We start from the raw sequence: 24,447 nt of genomic DNA on the forward strand, positions 1-24,447 counted from the left end.
GAGAGGATTGTGTGAAAGAGGCCTGTTTCCTGGTTATCTCCTCAGTTAAGTGCCTGACGTTAGGGACAAACTTGCAGTGAAACCTATTGAAAATTAAACAAGTGCTCTGGGAATCAAGTAACACTTCCTATTAACTTTTCGATAGTAGTATTTCATAGCATGTGGTATTTCAGAGTTGCCGGTATTTCTAAGCTCCAGGTTACTTTCCTATAAGAGATGTAACAAATGCAAATATCAATAGACTGTAATCTTTAAAGAAGAACTGGTGTTTTATGTTTTTACACAGGCACACCTCCATGGATTTATAGTTCACATTCCTAATCTAGTCCAAATGCCAGTTTACAACCACTTTTTAAATAGGAAGTTCTTAAGGAAAGTATGTTTTTTCCAACTCATTGCAATCCAGGGATGGACAGAAAGCTGGATATTTAAGAAATACAGAAGGTTGCAAATTCCAGTAACAGCTGTGCTTTTTCTAGAAAGGTGTAGTCAAGAGAAATGGCTTTGAAAAATGGTGAAGTGTAGCAGAAGTTGACTTAGTCTAGTAAACGGTCTGTCTGCTTTTGTAGAAGAAGAGCTAAAACATCATGGAAAGCTGTACAGTGTGATGCCTTGCAAAATTTATCCCACTAAACAAAGACATATTATGCAAAAAAACCAGCTCTCTCTGTATGCAGTGTAGAGGCATCTCAGAGAGAGATTCTGCTCACCTTTAATCTGGTGGAATTTTACCCTGCTATTTATTCCCTGGTAACTATAATGGTATGAAATCACTCTAATTTTTTTTTTTTTTTTCTGGAAGTACAGAAATTTCCAAAATCAGCAATCATCTGAGTAAAAACAATGTCAAATGACGCAATGTTAAGTGGAAATAATTTTGGAAGGGCATGACATTTATACTTTTCAAAGCTGACTAATGCTTTTCCACATTTGACAAAACAAACCCAAAAAAACCCCAACCAAATTCAAACTGAATCGTGCTAAATTTTGTTCCAAATTGCAATTATGTTACAAAAAAAGGAAGTGTGGTTCTGATAAGGCTTATTACTTAAGACCTGGCATACTCAAGTCTTTACAAACTCATCAGACCTCTTCACAGAGCAGGGTTTAGAGTACTTTCTGATTTATAGTTTAGAGTATTTTCTATCCAGAAAGGACTAATTTGATTGCATAATCTGGTGTCCTTTGGCCATATATTAAGTAGTATAGTGAACACTGTAGCACACAAAGTTCTAGAATACCCGCAGAATACTACTTTGATACTAAAATTCCTGAATTTGGGGAGAAACTAATTTTCCTATTACAATGTTTTTGCCTGGTTTAAGGTTGGAAACTTTGTGGCTTCAGCTGCTTACCACTGGAACTCAAGTGTAATGCTGCTGTTGTGAAGGTTTTTAGGATAGCTTCTCTCTTGGTGTTTTTTTGAATAAGGACCATCTAAGAGCCATTTCTTGTAGCATACTGCAGTATCAGTCTATCCTGGTTTTATGATGTATTGCTTTACATGTACAAATTAAAAAATGACAGCTATGTTGAGCCAGAAGCTCTCTGGGACAGAGATTCTGAGCTAATACAGTAGTTATAATTTTGACGTTTATTAAATTCTTGTGCTCCCTTGCACTTGAAAACTTCATCTTGTTCTTCACAGTACCCTTCCAGACAGATTTTGTCATTTTAGATAGAAATAGATGTGTCTGTTGATGTCAGAGTTGGGTGGATCTATAAACTTTGTTCTTTAAGGTTTTTTTTCATGATGTGGAAATTTTTTGAAGTTGTTACTGGCAAATGGAAGGTAATTTAGTAGAGTGTAATCTGCATTAGAAGTATAGATTTGTGGGAATCTGCATTTGAAATATTACTGAACTGAACTTTGGTCCAGTTGCTTAGTTTTATAAGATTCTTGTGGCTTTCTTTATAATTCAAAATTCCTTTCTAGTGTAGGTTTTACCTCCTAAAAAACTTTACCATGCTAATGTCTGAAAACTGAATGTTTACTTAATGTGTTAAATCCAGTGCAGCTAAATTAAATCATCAAGTTCATATCTTCAAATGCATTCTCACCAGAATTGACAAAAATTAGGGAGGGATTTGAAATTAGAAGACATGGTAGATTCATGTGTTATGTGGAGACTGTTCCCCCAGTTAGGTCTTCCATGTTTCCTTGGCTTAGTAGAATGTGGTGGAAGATATGCTGTTTTAAGGATAGATTTAGATGAGATGTAAGGAAGAAATTCTTCATTGTGAAGGTGGTGAGACACTGGATCAGGTTGCCCAGAGGAGCTGTGGCTGCCCCTTCCCTGGAATTGTTCAAGGCCAGGTTGGACAGGGCTTTGAGCAACCTGGTCTAGTGGAAGGTGTCCCTGCCCATGGCAGGGGGTTGGAACTAGATGATCTTTAACGTCCCTTCTAACCCAACCCATTCTGTGATTCTGTAACTTCTACAGGTTTTGAATGATTGTGTGCAGAATATCTGGTCCTGAGACACCTTTCACGCTATTGACTATTTCAGAGTTATAGTTTATGTGGGGAGGAGTTAGTTTCGATAGTATTCCAGATTTTCTGAAAGTCTTGGAATTTGACTTTAAAAGCTGTGGTGTTTTTAAAGGCACTTGTGGATGGTTTCCTCAAAAATTAATAAACATTACCAGTAGCGTTAAATTACTAGATGGTTTCCTCAAAAATTAATAAACATTACCAGTAGCGTTAAATTACTAGAAGTACAGTTTTAAGTATCACATAGGCAGAATCTCAATGTTCATTTGCATCTTGCAAGCATGTCTGGCTTCCCAAATTAGGTAATCTTCTGAAGAACAGTTGAAACGAAAGTGGCTTAGTCCCTCTTACCGTTCAGTTGTCTATATTCTTGCACTTTTGTGCCTCATTTGTTTAAAATGACCTTAATTACATGTGAAACACACTTAGCTCAGAGAATTGGGCATTTTGGCTTGTTTCAGTTGCTGTTGCATTATTTTGCCAAAAAATGATTTGTACTCAAATGGCCCAATCCTGACATTAGTGACATAATGCAAATTAAGGGCAAATTTTACTTCTTAATTCAGTGATGTGGAATTGGGTTGTGTGTTTCCATCTGCACTTTACAGTAATTACGCAAGAAGATTTCTTGGAAACAAATAAGCTGACCCATACCGATTTAGAAATGAAGCAAAATACTTGTGAGCTTTGCCTACTCAAAATGAGAAAATTTTGTTTGAATTTTGTTGGGTTTTGGTGGTTTTTTTTATTTTTAAAATTTGTTAATATTCTGTTGTTGAAGTGTAGAACTGGAGCTTTACCATTTCAAATAGATTTAGGATTTTTTTCCTCTGATGCCATCATTTTAAGATCAGAGTTCCAGAATGCTTGCAGCAGTCTTGTATTTTTCTGTCTGTTCGTGACAAACCAGCTACTGTACATTCATATAGAGCAGTACAGTCCTTGCCACTGGCAGTCCCTCTGTGACAGGGAGCCTGTAGGCTGACATAAAGTGCAGCCTGTTGTGAACTGCAAAGTGGGAGTCTGCCAAAAACTCAGCAGACAGAACTAATTGGGGAGAAAAAGGATTTTTGTGCCCTCATCTCTCCCTCTTCAATTTTTTTTACAAGACGGATATTGTTAAAGTAACTTGTTTATGTAAGATTTGTCTGCCTCTATTTTCTCATTGCATGAATCATTTTTTAACTTCAAGTCTTGCACCGCAGGTCACTGAGCACTTCCACATGGCGGCTGGCACAGGACCAGACTCGAGACACGCAACTCATCACAGTTGATGAAAAATTGGTAAGGGTTTTCTACTGCATACTGCTATGATACAGCCTTCAGGGTTATTTCTGCACAATAGGCATTCAGTGTGGTATTCTGTGTTCTTCTAGGAAAGCTGTATAAATGTGAACTACAAAGCAGCAATCCTTCATACATTTTTAAAAGGGGAACATTAGTAAAACATAAGGATGTGAAGGAAATGCAGCATTCAAAGTGTTAAGCAATATAAAATGATGAGTACCTTGTTTATTATTATGTTATGGCCAAGGACCAGTATGAGATGTTTATTCTTATTGAAATCTGGGTATATTTTCTGTGTAGTGAAATTATACAGAATTTGCCAGCCTTCTGAAATTATCTTCATTAGGACCCGTATTACTGAAGAAACCGTGTAAAGAAGCATCATGCAAGTTTATTGTTACTATGCACATATACTCTAGCTTTTGAATATGCATGAAGGTTAGATTACAACTAGGAACAAATGCATAACATTCTTCTGCTAATCAGTAGCAGATCAGAAATTTGGCAATCTTTCTTGTAAGTTCTTCCATAATGTGTGGTCTGTTACTCTAGATGCAACCTGACACTTATGTTTACATTATTCAATAGTATAATTTTTGTAAGACTTCTGGGGGGAATGCGTCACAGCTGAAGCATGCTTTTCATTGGTTTTCATATCACTTTGAATCTTCAGGAAAAAAAAATTCCCATCATATGTACCAGACAGTTCATATTGTGTGGACTTTCTCATATCCCTGAAGCTATATTAAATACTTAAGAAATATTTGGAATTTGTATTTATAAATTGAACATTTGAAATGATAACTACAAGTTGAAGTTTAACAGGCTATTCGAAAAAAACCACACCTACTTTAACAACTCTTCAGGGCTTTTTTTCCTCATGCTTTGTAATATAGATGTAGCAATACTAATCTACTCATAGGTTAACAAATATTATTTCTTTTGTAAACTTTTCAGAATTTAAAAAGTAATAGTATAATTTTAAATTTAAAAATTAGGGAAAAAATTAATACTGTATTCTAGAGAACGTGATCATCTTGCTAATCTAGTTGCATAACTTGGGATTCAGGAAATTTAATTTAATTTAGAAGAGTTCATGAGTCACTGTGTAAGTAAGATTCACCAAGTCAATAGACGTACATTTCCCTCAACAAATTATGAATTGCATTTGATTATTGTAGCACTGTTCTTTAACATTAAAAAAAAAAAATCTAAATAGAGTTTTTATATTTCCTGAATTTACAGTATCACATTTCCCTATTGTGGTCTTGGATGATGGATACATAGATCTGAAAGACGCTATAGTGCGAAGACAGACCCACAAAATAAATACTCTTCTATCTTCCACTTTGTATTTAAATGTATATTATCCTAAGTTAGGGTTGTACATTACCCTGCCTAGCTATGAGAGTTTATACTTCCAGTTGAATTAAAGTGATACTAATTTGAAATACACCTATTCTGTTATCTTATTGGTAGTGTAAATGAATTGTAAATGAAGTGATTATTTCTAATGTCATATGTTCTCATCAAGTTGAAGATGCTCATATCGTAGTTGCTGGGAATTTTTTTGAGATCTCATAGTAGCAGCCATTGAATAATCTTGTTTAATTTTGATACATATAATGTATCTAAATTATTATTTTACCCTCAGTTCTTTCAAGTATTAGGTTAAATGTCAGACTGAATAGTATTTTCCTATAATATTGTGCACGTAGGTGCATGTTTTATATGCACAAACCTTCTTCCAGATTGTTGTGGGGCCTGAAACAAAATGGTAGAAAAGTAGAATATTATTTTAAAATTTTCATTTGTGGATTTAGTTAAGTTTTTGAAGGAGTTTCCATAATGCCGTAAAATATCCAATAATTGATGTCCTATTAATGGGGAAAAATTTCTATTCCATTAGCAAGGAAAATCTTCACAAAGAGTTTTGATGTGGTTTTCAACTCTTTCAGGATTAGGAGTTCTCTAGACACCTGTTAAAATAGAGTACCGTATTAACATATTTTAAGGTTGTTGCAGTATATTTCATAATTTTAAGCAGGATTAATTGCAACCCATTAAAACTGATTTAACACATTACATAAATTTTCTGGTTTTTAAATATTGTTGCTAAGCATAATGACTACTATTTCCATGCAAGTTGTAATTAAACTGTATTCCAGAAGTTCATATTTAACTTTTAGTTAAAAAAGACCCCTCCTCTTGTATTACTGCCAGATACATGCATCTTATTGTTAGAAATCATTAAATCATATTTTGATGGGTTTGTTGGCTTTGTAATATTTTTATTTTTTTAAAAAGCCTGACATCATCTTATGGGTGGTTTTTACATGCATATCAGAAAGAAGAAGCAAGAATAGGCGGAAAATGGTATGTGGTTATCCTTGTTTGCCTTGCTCCTCTTGTGACTGAACTCTTCTGTGAGTTGATGTTTATGAGGCTAGTAGAGTAACACTGTGGTTATTGAAAACTTTTAACTGCATATTGTAGTTGAATTAATCTGTCTATTTCCAGTGCTTTTGTAGACCTTGTATTCCTGTGTGTACATGTATATGCTAAAACTTGATCAACAGGAATTCCTTTGAATTATCTAGAGTCCCATTTGGTTCTGTAAGTACTAAAATATACCTTGTCTTGGGAAACACAAATGAAATAGAAGGGGAAAGAGCATCCTGACATTGAATTATTAAGTAGTAGTCACCTTCTTACTGCAGCTCAGCATGTGTTGAATACAACAGAAAAATTAGTTATAATGAAATAGTAGAAAATATAATAGTTTAGACCACATTCATTTTTCATATTGGAAAAAAGTGATATTCTTAAATGTAAAAGGAGTTAAATGCTCAGCTTGTATAGAACACATCCAAGAAATGATATCTTTGTCTCAGTTACTAGCTGTTTTCAGTGAATATTGAATAAAATAACTTTTAACTAACAGTTAAATCAGCAGAAAATGACATACAAAATGAACAAAGCTAAACAGAAATATAGTTCTTGCATCACATTTTGAATCTCTGGCCACCAGTTAGGTCATATTCCAAGAGTCTGGACAAATAGCTGTGTGAAAAGTAGTCTCTCAAGACTCTGCTTGCATTAGGAAATTTGGGCTATAGAGAACAAGGGCTGCCTGCAGCAAATCTCCCTCAGGTAGTGTTCCAAATGATTTAACTGTTTGTGCGTATGGAATAACATAGCTTCCATCATCATTATAAAAAGCTTCAGTGGTTTTGCCTAAAGTGGGGGTTTGAACTGTTTTAAATCACTGTGATTTGTTTCAGTTGTCATTAGTTGGGTGCATCGGTACTGTTTGTTGTAGCTAAAAGTCGTCCAGTTCAGTGTGTGTGCTTTAAGCAGGCTTCTCAGTCAGTGCTGGTAATGCTCCATTGTCAGTGTCTAGAATGGAGTTTCTACAGGTTAGGCACTTCTGTGAAAGTTGCTGTCTGCAATTGGAAGGTACCCCCAAATATTTGCCAATAAAAGGACTTTTGTAGTGGTTAAGTGATACCAATATTGCAAGAATATTTCAAAATTAGAACAACTGCCAGAATATATCCTTTACATCTCTAAAGCAGAATATTCCACTGATAATGTATATGCTGTACCTCTGTACCAGCAGAAATTATTGCAAGACCAGTTGTAGAGTTTGGTCACTGGGGAGACGCTAGAAAGATTGTGGAACTGTGGTTAAGGATCAGCTATTAGTTACATCCATCTTACAGATGTTTTTATTCTGTATCAGGCCAAGATAAAATAGGATGAGTTGCTAGACAGAGTTAAGCATTCAAGAGCAGTGCTATCAAGTGCAACTGAAATGGTGCTAAGACAGCTTTTGTAGCATTGTGAGAATATGTAGAGATGGACTCTATTATATGCATGACAGGATAACTACAATGATGCTATTGACATTTCAGCACCTGTCCTGAAATTATTTTGTCTATACTGTTAACTAACTTTCTTTTTTCAGAAATGGTTCAGAAGTCTCAGTACTGAACCTCAGCAGAGGGCCAGTTTCCTTCTGATTCTAGACAAACTCTACATAAGTCACTAAAGATAACTCGCAAACACCAAATTGGGTGCTGAAAATCTGAACCCCTTTATGAGGATGAGCGGTTCCGAATTTTCAGATGATGTTCAAGAGGAGCAATAAATGCTGTGTACTGCAGCAACCTAGGCCAAAGTGCATTAATAAGTGGATTTAGTGGATGAGTGAAAGACTGTAGCTGTTTTTTACCTAGACTTTAGTAAAGCCTTTGACACTGTTTCCCACAGCATTCTCCTTGGAGAAACTGGCTGCTCGTGGCTTGGACAGGTGTACTGTTCACTGGGTGAAAGTGACTGGATGGCTGGGCCCAAAGAGTTGTGGAGAATGGAGTTAAATCCAGTTGGCAGATGGTCACAGGTGGTGTTCCTCAGGGTACTGGAGCCAGAGGACACCAAGTAGGGCAGGAATGTTCATGTGCTTGAGAGTAGGAACGCTCTACAGGTGGATCTGGACAGGCTGGATTGATGCGTCGAGGCCAACTGCATGATGTTCAACAAGGCTTGAGTGCAGGGTCCTGCACCAGGGTCACAACAACTCCATGTGACACTACAGGCTTGGGGAAGAGTGGCTGGAAAGCTGTCCAGCAGGAAAGGACCTGGGGGTGTTAGTTGACAGCCAGATGAATATGAGCCAGCAGTGTGCCCAGGTGGCCAAGAAGGTCAGCAGCATCCTGGCTTGTATCAGAAGTAGTTCCTAGCAGGACTAGGGAAGTGATTGTCCCCCTGTACTTGGCACTGGTGAGGCCACACCTGAAATACTGTGTTCAGTTTTGGGGCCCTCACTACAAGAAGGACATTGAGGGGCTGGAGCGTGTCCAAAGAAGAGCAACGAAGTTGGTGAAGGGTCTAGAGAGCAAGTCCCATCAGGAGCAGCTGAGGGAACTGGGGTTGTTTAGCCTGGAGAAAAGGAGGCTGAGGGGAGACCTTATTGCTCTCTACAACTACCTGAAAGGAGGTTGTAACAAGGTGGCTGTCAGTCTCTTCACCCTGGTAAGAAGTGATAGGACAAGAGGAAATGAGTTGGATATTAGGAAAAATTTCTTCACCGGAACGGTTGTCAAGCATTGGAACAGGCTGCCCAGGGAAGTGGTTGAGTTACCATCCCTGGAGGTATTTAGAAGAAGTGTAGATGTGGTGCTTAGCAACATGGTTTAGTGGTGGACTTCGCAGTGTTATGTTTACAGTTGGACTTGATGATCTTAAGGGTCTTTTCCAACCTAAATGATTCTGTGATTCTAATAACTACTGTGAAATTGGTATCAAGAATCTTAGCAGCTTTCTCTTGGCTGTCCAGAGGTAGCAGTTAGTGTGGGTTGTAGTGTTTACTACTGGATAATCCAGGAATAGCAGTGTATTAACAGGATTCTCGGAACATGAACCTCTTCAGCAAAAAAGTTGCGGAAACACTCCAGTCCATTTTTTCTAGAAGACTGCATTATTAGCAAACATCACACGGTGTTTTCAGGATTGAGTCATAGTTTGTTCACCATCCAAATCCCAATTTTGGCTAGACTTAGAAATTAGTGAAATTGTATAATCTTTGTTTTATTAGAGAAGCATAGAATTTACTATAATAAACAGTGATAATACTGCAGCTCAAAAGAAAATATACAAACAAGTGAAAAATAGCCTGGAATGATGAAACTTCTTCAAATCTCAATCTGATAGTCTATAGTGCTGTGAAACAAAGAACAGAACAAATCAAGCTTTAACATGCTTTTTAAAGTGTGATCATTGCTAGCAGCTTTTACCAAGAACTGAGAGTATGTAATATACACTACTCTGAAAAACCAAAGCAGTGATATATCATAAAGTTATGTGAGAGGCAGTGTGGCCTTGCATTTGAAGACTGTGTATAGAAGCTGTTTTTGCAACTCGGTGAAGGAGAAACACTTGGCAAAGTATGCATTTATTAAAGACAGGCTTACTAGATTTCCTTGTCTTGAAAGTACTATTCAGCCAAGAATTCTCCAAGCATTACCACTGTGTTAGATAATAAGGATATAGTGGATGTTCTATGTTTTGGTTTTTCAAAATGCTGTTAACCCCTTGGGGGTTATTCCCTGAGGGTGAGTTCAAGCTGTTCCTAAAGTAACTTAATGGGATAAAAGAATTTAGAATAATCTTTTCTTCATTTAATCCACTCTAGCTGCAATATTTATTCAACTGGTTACCATAAAGGATTCAGTTCAGGACAGCATTCCTCTTCAGATGAGGAATGTAACTTACAAATTTTTGTGTGCCTTATTTGTATGACTCTATGATGAGGAGTTGTTGTATTCAAAGGGTACAAGGTACCAGTATGGAAATCTGTATGGGGCTTCAGAGAGAGTTACCCATCCCCTCCCCTTAGCCCCAAATTTCTCTCTTGTAGATTGTATTCCTTGTATATATTTTTTTTTTCTTGGTTAGATCAGCAGCTTGCATTTTGCTTCAGAATAATGAAAAATGAATAAATGTGTTATGTAAATTGAGATTAATAAAAGTGTTTGTCCCATGCTTTACTTTGCAGATATGTTTTGAGAAAGTTTCTAGCTTTGGCCAAAGTAGCCTTGTATATAAAGGCTGTGATTTGGAGAAGTACTTTCTTCTATCACAGTTGTGTCAAGTGAGCAGGTGACCAGCTTATCTGAACTGTGTTGTATTTGAGATTCAAGATAAAAGAAAATTGTTTGCTGGTAGTTTATAAAATATTTAATACAGTGTATCTTGTCCTCTTGTTTCACTTCATATTCAATAGTGTTTAGTTTGCATTCAGTCATCTGCAGTGGTGATGTTTGACACTTGGATGATACTAATTTCCAGTGGAGAGATTTATTTGAAAATTAAATGCATTCTTTCAATAAAAGTGAACTATTCAAAAGAGAAGGCTATTCACAAGTGAAAATACATATACATCTACTTTAATAAAAGTGTCTAATTTAAGAGTGGTCTTGCATAGAGTTGAATACATAAAGGCCTTTACTTTTTGTGGTCACTGATAGTTTATTTGTGAATCTGCATTTTTGCTGCAAAACATAATCTATTAACAAGTTGGTTTTTTTCTTGTTGGTTTGGTTTTGGTTTTTTTAATTCTTATTTATTTTTCCCCCAGTGAAGACTAAGAAAGACTGCTCTGGGAAGCAAAAACTCCCTTGGATAACCTTGTCAAGCAGCTAATGTGAAGTTTAAAGGTTTTAATGATTTTGGGGTGGTGATAATCCTTCTAACTTCTTGTACACCACACTGGTCTGTCAGAGCGTACATTTATTTGTGAACAGTGATTTTTTTGTTTTTTAATTTAAATAATTTGGCAGTTTCTTCTTTACAGTTTTGGCTGGTATTTGCATTTGGCCTTAAATAAAGTACAAGCTCAGGTGTAGTTGTGTATGTATTTACATGATTATCTAGCTATGTACATATTTTTAGTAGTGCAAATTCACTATATTTTGCTGTTTGGCAATTAAATCCCTCTTCAGTTGGAATATCCTAGCTCAATTCAGCCTATACTGCTTGCTACAACTTGTTTTTGTATGCAGTTGTGTTTGATGAAGCTTGCAGTGGTTTAGAAAACCCGGTTGGCTGGATACCGATAAAGTGCTTTCTACAAGAATGTCTGCGGGCAACAAGTTACTCCTCGTGATAAAGAAGCTTTCTATAACCCTGACCGTCCAAGTAAAGAAATTGCCATCACCTTTAGCTGTCTTTTAAGAGCAATAAATATTATTATATTACTAAACGTCAGCCTGAGATAATTTTGTTTTTCAGTTTAGGAAACTACATGTTTTGCAAGTATAGCCCAGCAGCTGGTATAAAGTGATACATAGTTGTATCAATGAGAGCAATTGCGCTTTCATCCCTATGTAGATTTATTTTAGTTTTAGGTTAGGGTAAAGGATTTGGTTTTCTTCATCTGAGAGCCTTTTTTTTGGTGCATGGTAGTGCTATCTCTTCTGCGTATTATTGGAAGGAGAAGTGTCTGAGATTGAGGTTACACAACCTTCTAAGATCTCGAGTGTCTGTTTTGTCTGGGCTTCCTTCATGCAGCATCCTTGTGCAAAAATTTCAAGGCTTTAGTCTGGAGCACTGGGTCAAAGAATATGTCTCTGAAGGGATGCAGGTGATTTTTTTTGTTTCATTAAATGGTATTTAATTTTCTATCAAAGAATACTGGTTTTGAAGAGCATGCTATGATGGCTGCTCAGAAAAAATTAAAGGAGTATCATTGTGCCATGTTTAGTTTGTCAGGCTTCCAAAAGGTTATTCAACATGCAGATACTTGTTTGGTTTTAGAAGTCTAAATATGCAGGCAATGTTTCTAATCTGCTAGAAAGAATAAAAAGAAGCCACTGATACAGCCTAGTAATCAACAGGAGTAAGAAGTAACTTCATTTTTGGAGCTGTTTTGTTTAGTAGTTTTGCTTTTTAAAGACTAGATAGTATTTTCATGTTCTCATAAAAAAATAGAATTATCTGAAACTTTTTTAGAACACCTAAGTTAATATCCCCTCTTATGAAATATTTCTGTAGGTGACATGAATTCTTCTTGTCCTGTCAGGAATAGTGAATAAACAGTTTCTTGTAGAGCTCTTTCTTTTCTGTTCATTCAAATGTGTCTTTCTGAATTTTTGTATATATATGTAAGTCAGAAAGGAAAATCTTTCCTTGTCTGGAAAGCTAGTAATCCTGTGGGAATCCTTGAACATCTTGGTCATGCTGCAAGCTTGATGCTTCTTTACTACTTCCTCTTTCTCAGAAGATTAATGATGAAATGGAACCAGATGTTCTTCCAGTTCTCGATGTCTTGTTTATGAGGTTCACTCCATAAAGCCCATTGGTTTGCATGATGGGGAAATAACTTTTATCCTATTATGTGTTAGCCTGACAACTGGGTTAACAAGTGAGAAGAAGCTGAGCTATAAGGAATTTCTACAAAATGCTGATAAGACATAGCAAATACCGTATTTTTTTGAAAGACGTTATAATTATGGTGCAAGCGTTTTAAAAAAATTAAAGACTGTGGTGTGTAGTTCTGATTACAAACATCTGAAAAAATGGATACTTTTTCCTTACAGATTCATTTTATAGATTTATAGATGTACACATATATTCATGTATAAAAATAAACAACAGTATTTTTCTTTATAGGCCAACATCATCATCATCATCAATCATATATTTTAAAGTTTTCACTGAGTAGCATGTTAACCAGGCAGAAGTTTTTTTTAAGATTGTAGTTTGCACTACTATTTTATTCTTTATTCTCCTGTTTTTAATTTTGCTTAGGTGCATTTTCTTAGGACCACATTGTTGTTGCCATGTCCACTCCAGTTGAAAGCAGTCTTGGGTCAACTGATTCTGGTTCTCTGATAAGTCAGAAGTTGAATAAATTCTGTAATGTCTGTTTCCAGTAAAAGTTCTCACTTTCTTATCACTGTTTAGTAAATACAATTGTACATTGTACTCTCTTTTGATTCCCCCCCCCCCCCCCCCCGTAATAGAAGACTGAAAGCAAAGAGGTAGTGTATCGGGTTGAGTTACTGAATTTAATTGGTGATGAATTTCTCTCTATTGAATCAGAAAGTGTAAGACCATGATTTCTGTCCTAAAATAATCTTCAAGGCCAAACATATAAAGACCAAAGCACAAATTACAGGGACAGACTACTAGCTAGAACAAGCTAAAAACAGTATGTGAAGTAACACTAATAACGTTCTAGTTATGATTCAGCTTTTTAGAGAGACATTATAGAAAGCTTCCATGTTAACTAACCATGTAGATAAATTTTAAGAAACCATTTTGTCCAGCGGTATTAAGCTGTGTATTTTATTGATGTTGAAACAGTTGAAGCTCCATCAACCCTTCCCATACCCACCAGGGAATCATGACTGTGTTACTGTTAGAAAATAACCTTCTGAAACACATTTAAGGCTTAAAAGCTGCATGCACTAATTAACAAAATACAGTGAACATTTAAGCTGTTAATAGCCGCAACATCCCTGATGCATAGACCTTCAGTACGCTAACACTGCATAACAGTTCTCTATTGTGCATCTCTTTAACGAGGGTAACTGTGTCAGTTCTTTTCTTGCTTCACTACCTGCTGTGTATGGAAATTATGTACACTATTTAGCACTTTCTTTCAACTTTTAAAGTCCATGCATATTACACAGAAGCATTACATCTTGCATTAGGGTAAGGGACAGCTTTTAACAGGTCTAACTTCCTTGTAATTTCTTAAATGCGACTTTTCTTCTAAAAATCATGCACCAACAGTGATTTTTGCTGTAAATTTGCATTTCTTTATTGGGGATTTGCTTCTATTTTTCTCCCCTAAGTCTCACACGACTTGTTACTAAGTGGCAAAGATCTATTTACAGAAATCACTTTCTTTATAAAGGAGATGTAAACAATAGAGAACATGCATCACAATTAAGACAAGCATTGGTTTACATGAACTCGGGATTTCTCAATACTATTCTTAGTAGCAGACCATGCACTGGTGTGACAGTATTGTCAAGTTAAACTTTAAAACACTGGGTTTTGGTTTCTTTTTTTTTCACCCCCACCTTTATTGGATGTCTTTTTTTAATAAAGGGAAGCCTAATTTTCATCCTTAAATGATGTTCCACAGCTACCTTTAAATAGGGAATTAATAGGTAATTGGGAGGTGAAAGAAGAAGAACACCAGAATGCACAATAATGATTTTTTTTTTTTTTTTTTTTTTTTAAATCGGTGTTCTTTGCTCTAGCTGTCAGCCCAGGGAGATGGCTACTTAAAACTGAATCCACGATGGTTGTTTCATATACTGTAGTGATAATCTTTTTTACATAGGAAGTTTTACTAGAGTTACCAAGTCTTAAGACTTTGCTGTACATCCAAATTTGATCACAACAGCTCAGATTTAAGGATATTTGCTGTCCAGATTAGAGTATGAATTGGCCAAGGTGTTCTTGCCTCACTTGCTTTAATTGCACTGCTTATGTGTAAGTAGTGTCCCAGTTCACTGCTAGGCTCTGCATGTCATGCTCTTTTGGGTCTTTTGCAGCTTGAACTGGTAAGGGAGCTTTCCACAAAACTGAGAAAAAGCATCCCAGCCACACGTTTAACACAGATTAGACTCCTTCCCCTCCAAAGGCTGAAGATAGTGAAACAAATGGTACCTGTATTTGGGAACTCTACCTGGGCCTTATTTGGAAAATTTCTCCATGTGTACTTTAAAGGAGGCTTTGTAAGGTTTTCAAATAGGCATAAAGCAGATCTGAACTGTTATTTTTTTAATTCCTGACAGAATTCCTGAAAAAGAGTAACTTTTTAAAATTCACTTAAGTCATATGCTTACGATTTATTTTGTAAGACAGGTAACTTTTAATGAGTGTAAAAAAATAAGGACTTTGTGAGTTTCTGATGCCACTTTACTAAAAAAAATGCAGAAATTGTTCCCAATGTGCAAGAGTAACCTGAATTTTGGTTCGTACTTTAGATATGGAAGACCCTACCCTGAGCTGCTGGTTAGGGCTTTGGGTGTCCATGATCAAAACTCCATTTTACAGACTGTAAGCTTAAGAGTCATCTTTAGTGAATAATTCACCAAGATATTCTTGAAATACTATGTTTAGCTTTGCAAGCCAGTCTGCTTATTGCGACTAATGCTAGGAGTATAGCATAAATAATCAGAACTGGAACTTGAATACATTTTGTTTGAAAGAATACACCATCACTGAACTGCAAGTGAACGACAATATGCTATTTATTTAATAGTATATACAAAATTGAACTAATCAGGGGAATCTGCATAAAGCTGTCTGTTCTAGGTGGGCTCAAGCAGTTACTACTTCTGTCTTCTTTCCTTTAAAGCTCCTTCCTGCCTGGTCTTTTGTTTTCCAACTGAGAGAGGAGTAAGGCAGTAGAGTGTTGCCGTAGCTGTAAATTATTTGAAGAATGAGATTATGTCAATCGTTCAGTTACCCTATTTCTAAATGCAGGTAAACTAAGACTGCCTCTTCTTTTATTTGAAAGTTTATGGTCTAAAAACTTTGCTGTAGTCTATTTTTTTTGCATGGTTTTTTAATCTGAGGATTTTGAAGTTCTTGTAGAATGCTTGAAGGTTGTGCGCTGTAGAAAACTGTATTTTTAAATGCCTCACAGGTAATAAGAAAAACCCACTAGCCACTTGTGTGCATGTAAGCAAAAGATTTGCTTACATATGCTTTGAATGAGTTCTAGAAGGTATGTTATCTCTAAGTTTTGCTGTGTTAGAAGAAAAAGTAATTTACAAGGTCTGTTGTAATTCAGACTTTTTTTCCACCCTGAGACAAGCACGCTGTTTATCATTTCCTCAGTTTGAAGAATGTCATGACCACACTGAAGTCTCTGATGACTACTAGTAGCAACATCAATATACTTTTATGAAATATATTCTTCTCCCCTGACTGCCCCTACTTTCCTCCATTTAATGATTTTCTTAATTCCAGTCATACACAGAAAATGCAAAGTGTAAGCTCAGATATTTGATTCCCCTTCTCTTTAATTTAATGATATTTACCCAAACAACATTTATAAAACTAAGACATACTGTTAGAGGAAAAAAATAATTTATTAATAAATAATCATTTTGTCTTGCTCTTTGATTCTTTCTTGGCAGAAAAACTGTACTGAGCATGAAATACCCAACTGTGCTGAAAGTGGGACTTACGTGTTTTGAATGTTTCATTTTTAAATTTCTAAAATGTTGTTTTAGATGCAGGGTGAATGATAGGTGTTTTTTGCATGTTTGTCAAGAAAAATGCTTCTCTGTTTTGAGGTTTGCCAGGGCACTGAGAGGTTCAAAATCTGAGATTTTTGTTTTTTAGTATTATGGTTTAAACTAACAAAAGCACAACTCAGCAGCTTTTGCCATAATTTACCATTAATTACTTTATAAATACAGTCTTTCTGTGACTTTTGCAGGAAAACAAATGTGAATACAAAATTCGAGAATGTAATGCAAACTATAAGTAAAATGCTTTAAGATGCAAAAGAAGGGTTGGTGAGGGGGAAGTTTTCTACTTACTAGTGTGAAGTTGTGTTCCAGTTTGTAGAGGGTATCTGGGATTTTTAGAAGTCAAATCAGTTATGCGTGTTTACTCTTTCATTGTATTCACGCTGAACAAATCCAAGAGACATTCATTTAATGGTGTGTGGGATGTGTTTTGCCATTATGTTTGTAGTATTTCATACAAGCGGCATGGAATAATATTGGGCATACAAAATATTGAGAAAGTGGAGTGAACCCTTGTGCAGTGGGATGACGGGGAAGTTCTCAAGGAGGTTTTGTGATAACAGCACATGCTTAGCCATAGTGACTGTTAGAGTAGTGTCTCTTCACCAGTTTGTATTTCACAGCTGGGTAGAGTTTGCTCACACTAACAGCACTTGCAAATGTTGGACTGTTTTGGATGCTGACACCTCTGCATGATGGCAGTCAGTAGTCTAAGAAGTGTTATAATGGACTTATGTTGATACCAGTAACATGACAATTTCTGCTTCTGTTAGACCCTCTTTTCAACATACCTTTTTCTCGATATCCAGTTTCTCTTTAGCGTGTTCTGCAAAACTGCCTATGGAAAGAGATTTTCTTTAAATGGAAGCTTTCATGCAATCATTATTATTGAATCCTGTTTACAGTGTTCAGTTTTCTTTTTTCAAATATGGTTCTTTCATTGGTTTTCTCAACTTCCTTATTAATTGTTCTGCAGGATGGTTAGATGGGAGAACACGTTGTGGGTAACACCATGTTGTTCACAGATTACCGTGATAATGCAAAATGATTGTGAAGCCTGAGAGAAAACTGTATTCTGTGTGATACAGAGTTTCCTAAGGGCAAATGTGCTTTTTTTCCCCCCTTGTTATGTCTGTAGCTGTTAGATAAATGTTGTCTGACCACATTTAGTTCATTCTGCTCCATTTTTCCACTTACAATTTGCATAATAGATTCTGTTCTCTTACATTTGTTTCAAAAATACTGTATTGAAGTGTAGAAACATAAATGTTCTCTTCCTGACTTACAGCCTAAGCAGCTGAGCACACTAAATAAAAAGCTCCTTTCGCAGCAGCTATTTTGTGGGTATTATGCAAGATGTTCTGTGCTTTGATATAACAGCTCCTAAAGAAAGTGTATTGCAACATGAATTTATAGCAAAACTTCATGCACTTAGTCTGGTAAAACATGTTGGGGGTGGGGAAGAGAGCAAGCTGTTGTAAACTCCTATAAAGTACAGAAAACTTCTACTTTCCCTCCTTTCTAACAAGTGTAAACTGTTGAGGTTAAGTAGGTGGAGCAACCGGAAGTAATTACTAAGGCCAGTGGCATTTTTGCGGTTTAATAAAGGCAGAAGCTAATTATTCAGTTTTTATTTAAGTGAAATGATGCCAAAAAGGAGGTTCCTGCAGAGCAGCTGCACTCCTTCAGTGTTACCCTAATTTACCACAGACACAACTGTCACAAACAGAACTTTTAAACTTGATATATAGCCACGAAAGTAAGAAGCCCTTTGTCTGAAGTGCATGCAGAAGAACTCCTTTATACAAATCAACCGGCAGATGACGGACAATGATGAAAATTTGATTCTTTGAAGTCATAATGGTCATTGAAATGTGTGAAATTCTGGTATTGAAAAGAGAGCAGCTATCAAGACTCTAAATCCTGGGTGGTTGCTGGAAGCTTGCTGGGAGGTTTTTCTGTGTTTTGACATCAACTTCCCATTGCTTGTTCCCTGTTTCCTTTATTAAAAAAAAAAGGGGGGGGGGGGTGCTAAACAGTAGATAGTTGATAGTGGTTATGTACAGTTTTTGTCTATGCATGGAAAGAAATGTCACAGGAGAAACACAACACCTTTATGCACACCTGACCCATCTATTCAAAACCAATTGTTTTCAGAGATACTTTCAATTATTTTGTCTCTTCTCCTTGAATTATAGAGTTCCATTTCTTGTCCACTTTGGAATTTGTGCTATTAGTGCAGTGCTTAAAAGTAGGAAATTCTTGTTTCCTTTAAAAGTCATCTTCATGCTCAATACCGCTTTCATTGACACTGCCTCTGTGAAACAGTTTTTCTCCCGGCTGTATAGCACATTTATCATTTATTACTCTGTCCAGAACGGCTTTGCCAGTCTTTCCACCATGACAAGTGTTATTAAATAGTGTATGTTATAATAAAGACAAAACCTCCTCTTCATTTGTAAGCAATCTGATGTGATTTCTGCTGTTTAAAGAATGTGTTTTGTCCCTCTCAGCTTATTCCAAGAAGAGCCAAAATGCTTCAGAATAAGTATTTTAATTTGTTTGAATTACAAAAAAATTCAGAGGTTGCTGTTAAAAAAAAAACCAAACACCTCTACATTAAGAAAAACCGAATGTCAGAATGCACCTTTTAGATGATAGCCTGCGTTAAAAATGTAAAAAGCAGGGTTGTTAATTTTTAGTAAAGCAAACCTATACAGCTCAAATCTCAAGTCTTTTATATTGTCACCTTATTATTTAGAATTTTGAATGCCGAACACCTCACTAATATTTCAATATGCTAATATAGCAAATTCAGTAAGGAACACTTCAGGAAAAAAGAAAAAAGATAGTAATGTGAAATCATGTGTCAAAAACATCTTTGTTTTGGAAAGTTGGTTCACAGGTAGTTTCAATGAGAACTTGAACTCAGAACAAAGCACTGAAGACACAGTAAAGAGTTCAACCCAGTGCAGCATAGTTCTTTTCAAGTATTATATTGTTTTAATGGCATCTTGGAGCGGGAGCTTTAGCCCATTGAAATGTCGCTTAAAGGACAGGTTCTTCTGTCACTAGCTGGAGCTCTGTGGATGAAATGATCACAATAGAGTGTTGTAATGCATTTTAAAAGTGTGAGAAATCAGTTTGTCTAGACTAAGAGTGCGCCTACAGGGAATAGGAATTTTAGAGCTTCTGTGCTCTTTAGGTGTCAAGTATGTGATAGATGCCAAGCCTTTTTATTCCATATCTTTGGCAACAGCTCAGCTATGCTACAGTACCTTACATGTCTACAGCAAGCAAAAACAGTGATTTTATTTCAGGACAACTTGGGCTTCAGACACCAGAAACTCATTGTCCTAACAACTGTCTGTTCAATTGCCAGCTTTAAAATGGGGAAGATACCAACAAAAAATTGCTAGATTCCCAGAAGGCATGGAAACTTCAGCTATAATGAATCAAAGTATGAAAAGCTGGGAAAACCATGTAGATATTTGAGTTTCAAAAAGTAGGCAGGTTTTCATTTTCACCTTGAAAAGATTTTTGTGGGATGAATCCTATATTATTAGTGAAATAACTTTGATTTGGAGCCAACTGAGTGCCCAAGAAAACATGGCTTGAAGGATCTTAGGGTTTGTCTGGGGTTTTGGTTTTATTTTTGTCCAGATGGACAAGTCTAGGAATTTCTTTACTATGGTTGCCTCATAAATGTAGCGTTTGCTGGTTTTTAATACTCTTTTTAGATTGTGTTCTGTATGTGTAGTATTTTTTACAATTCTCTGGTGTGGAGGCTTCAAAAGAGGAAACTGTATATGTCTGTAATGTTATTTGACATAGTATCTTATTTTAATAATTCCAGATAATTCTGGAACAATTCAAAAACCTCTAAATCTGAATCATTGAAGCATAAAATTAATAATGGACATGAGTTGCTGAGAATAATAATAGTAAAAATAAATGTTCATAATTTTGAGCTATTTTGAAGCTTGAGTACTTGGAGGTATTTGATGATAACAAACCCATAACTGTTGCATGTAGCATATTATTTCAGAAGGGAAAAACATTTTTTGAGAATATTCTTACATTTTCTCAATAGGCATGTTTGTTAAATACAGAAATAAAGGCTGATACAGTAGCCTATTCTTATAAACAGGCAAGCTGAAACATTGAAGCCCCACCAGACTTTACTGCAGGTAAAAAACCATTTCTGTTAAACAAAGCACTTTGCCAATTCAAATAAGAAAACTTTAAGCTATTTCCTTCTAAAACTGTGGTTTAAACTTCAGCAGTCAGAAATGCGTCTGTCAGGAGGTGTTTTACATACATATTGCAACATTCCAGTGACTGGTAGTGTTTCTTTTTCTTATCACTGCTAGAGTCATATTAAAAATAAACATTACTTCGTCCTAATGAAAGCATTTATAATGGAATTGGTAAGATACTTTGACAGTTTCTTTTAGTAGTCTGGGTAAAAATGTCAGAAGTTGGAAAATTAGTGTGCATGCTTGTTTGTTTCCCCTGCTGTTCTAATTGTAAATATAAGTAAAAGGATTTAAACTTGCTCCCTTGTGTAGTTTTGAGGGACTGATCTCCCAAAATTTATTTTCTGAAGTAAAGCAAAAAATGAGACTTTCGTCATTTCAAAGAATGATCTGGTGACAGCACCAAGAGCTTTTAAGAGTGTCACAAAACAAAATCCCATAAAGTTAGTAGCTACAGACATGTAAAGCCACAGTGTTTTATTTAAACTTGTTCGCTTTTTCATTCAAGTCATGGCAGTACTGGTGAGATGAGTTCAATATATGCAAAGTTTTGCTGCACTTTTTTGAACTTTTAGCAGTTTACTGTTTGTTCCTGGGGAGGGGAGGGCAGGGGAGGGGAGGGCAGGGAGGGAGGGAGACCAAGGAGCTCCCACTGGCCTTTTAAGTATGTAAGGAACAGGAGTAGTTTAGCATCCTTAGAGATGGATTTGATGTTTGATTTCACTCTTTACTAGGGTGAACTGACAGGTTAATTTTATGTAATTACTGTTTAGTTTTTAGCGAGAAAGTTCACTTTGATTAGATGCTGCTGAGGGTAATTTTTCGCAGCAATTCTTGCGAGGTTTTTACCTATATTATTCTTGTTAAAGTCAGTTAATATTTTTAGGCTGGTTTTGTGATCCTTCAATTTTATCTTTATTTGTTCAGGGCTCACAATCCAAGCCTTAGTAGAGGAGGGCATCCTACTACTGACTATATACAATGTTACAAGCCTTTTTTTTTCTTTGAAGGTTGGAATCTCCTGAATCCTTTTGTCCTTCACAAAAATACTGAAGAATGTTACCAGTATAAAATGTTGCTCTCTTGATATTGAACATGAAGAATTGACTCTCAAAAGCTGATATTCAGAACTTAAAACACCACAAGGGGGTCAATTTTATGTGATAACAATTGGCTAGAGAAATAAGAGAGCTGAATTCTAGTACCTACTCTGCAGTCTCAAACAATCACTAGATTATTGTGCGAAATATAACCTCTTGCCTCTTCCTTCACGCTCAAGAAGCGTAGCTTCTTGAGCCAGCATGGATGTTGGTGTCTCTTAATTATATACAGACTTAAGCCCAAGTGAAAGCACTTACACTGCAGCACATAGTAGGCTGGCTAGGATTTTGGTGAATAGTTCTGTTTATATTAAGTTTAGGCTCCTAATGGTAATGTAGAATTTCAGGATTTGTCGATGTTTCAGTCTGTGCTGTAATACTTTCTTTAATGGAGAAGGAAGAGATAATACATTTCTGCATTTGTTTTAGCTGGTGCAAGTTGGAGCACTCCCAACTTTGTAGCTGTGGTCAGAGGATGGGAGGGAATGTACTGTCCCTCCTCTGGCACTAGCAGTTGTGTAGCTTGGGAGATGAGCAGGTTCAGGTAACTGATCCATGCAAAATCTAATTCAGCCAGGGGAAGCAGGATGATAGCAGCCCCAGCATGAATCAGCTTCACTTTTGTACAGCTGGTCTCATAACATACTTTTCTGCAATTTTTTTTCCATTTTTGTAACTTAAGAAATAAAGCATGAAATTATGTAAAAAGTATAAGCAGTATTATTTTACAAGCTGTGTATGTGAACCCATTGTAACAAGTTCCATTGTATTTTTCATAGGATATCACTACTTTAACTGGTGTTCCAGATGAGCACATCAAAACCAGAAAAGTTCACATTTTTGTTCCAGCACGTAATGCAATGCAAGCAGGAGTTAACAATACAAAGAAATGGAAGATGGAATTTGATAACAGGGAGCGCTGGGAGAACCCTTTAATGGGCTGGGCATCTACGTGAGTAGTTACCGAATTTGGAATACTTTTCTTCTATATTTGGCTCTTACTAGTCATGTAAATTTTAAGTTCGAAATGCCCTTTCTACTGAAAATCTACTTGTCTTTTAACAGTACTTACAGTAGGTGGTTGGGTTTGTTAGTTGTATGATTAATGATCTGTTATGTTTAAAGGCAGATTTTAGCTCACAACATGACCTGGAGGAGTTTGAAAAAAGGTTTTAAGAACCGGAAACTTCAGTGATTACATTTGTGGTGATTACTGTGTGGCAGCATCAAGAAAAGAAGGCTGTTAGTTACCTGAAGCAGCTCTCAGTTGCATCTTTTAAATTTGGTTAAACATAAAACAATACTTATCTTCTGGATGTTTTTTATTTTTTAACAAAGTTTTATAAATATCCTGAAGATCTAAAATGAGCCATAACTATTTTTTTAAAAAAAAACCAAACTTATTTAAAATATTACACTGTTTGTTTCAGTGTTGCTAATATTAATAGTAAAAATGCTTAAATATGCCAAAATCCAGAAAAGTATTAATCTTGGCTAAATATGCTGTAATTTGGAGATGAAAGTATAACTTGGATGCAGCTAATTTTTAATTCTTTTTTCCCCTCTATAAATGTGCTACCTACGTTTTACAGTGTAGTTAGAATTCCTGTAAACTGTGAGGACTGTGGCAGCAATTGTCCTGACAATATTGTAATTTTGATTTGAAGCTGTCTTGTTTGAGGCATATTCAGAAAAGTTAATTATTCTACATAAACAAAAATCAACCACTCGAGATTATTTTTCAAGAAGGATACAGTGTGTACTGAAGATGTCTGGCTGCAATCATATTAGCACTTACAATCAAAGAATGCAAAATTCTGTGGGAAAAAACCACCTTTAAACCATAAATGTGAAATAATTTGAGGACACATTTTTTGAGATTTATTAGCATTCTAAATCAGATCACAGAATGATTTTTTTTCTTTTTTTATTTATTTATAAAATAAATATATCCAGAAATATTAGTTCAAAATAAGACTGAAATCAAGTCTTCCTGTTATGTCGGTTTCCCATAAAAAATTGAGGAGGCTCAAATGTGTAGCATCTGTGTTGCATTGGTATTGCAAAGCATTAGTGAAGCCAAGCTCAACTATCATTGGATGAGAAAAAATACTGAATATGAATTAATAGTCTAATACAATTAATATTTTAAAATATCTGTTTTAAAACTTTAAGCCTGTATATACATTGACCTCATCTTAAGCACGCCCTGGGGTTTTTCACCATTTCATTTTAAGCATAATTTAAATTGCTGTTTAAGAAAAGATTTCAGTGATTTAATGTGTATGCCTTGGATGCCTCGGCCACTGCAAGTAGTTACTACATTTAGCAAATAATGACCAGGTTGTTTCACAGGGTATAAATTAATTAAGTGATAGACTGTTGACCAGCAACACACCTTTCCCTCCTATCTTGTGTGTCCTCTAAGTGTCTAGCCACTGAGTATGGTCTATTTATACCACTGCACAGATTACAACACTGTAGCAGGTACTACACCTACTTTAGTTCAGGTTGAATTTA

The 24,447-nt window shown here is 35.8% G+C and overlaps 1 protein-coding gene across 1 annotated transcript in view; it reads left to right on the top strand.

The window, feature by feature from the left end:
• NDUFS4 (NADH:ubiquinone oxidoreductase subunit S4) overlaps positions 1 to 24,447 on the top strand; it is a 48,851-nt gene that overhangs the window by 17,159 nt on the left and 7,245 nt on the right. The window contains exons 2-3 of the mRNA XM_074813671.1: positions 3,699 to 3,777; positions 22,707 to 22,879. Of these exons, the coding sequence (XP_074669772.1) occupies positions 3,699 to 3,777; positions 22,707 to 22,879 (252 nt within the window). The remainder of the gene's footprint in view (positions 1 to 3,698; positions 3,778 to 22,706; positions 22,880 to 24,447) is intronic.

The sequence above is a fragment of the Strix aluco genome, chromosome Z, assembly GCF_031877795.1.
Source record: "Strix aluco isolate bStrAlu1 chromosome Z, bStrAlu1.hap1, whole genome shotgun sequence".
In the NCBI taxonomy this organism is placed as follows: domain Eukaryota; kingdom Metazoa; phylum Chordata; class Aves; order Strigiformes; family Strigidae; genus Strix; species Strix aluco.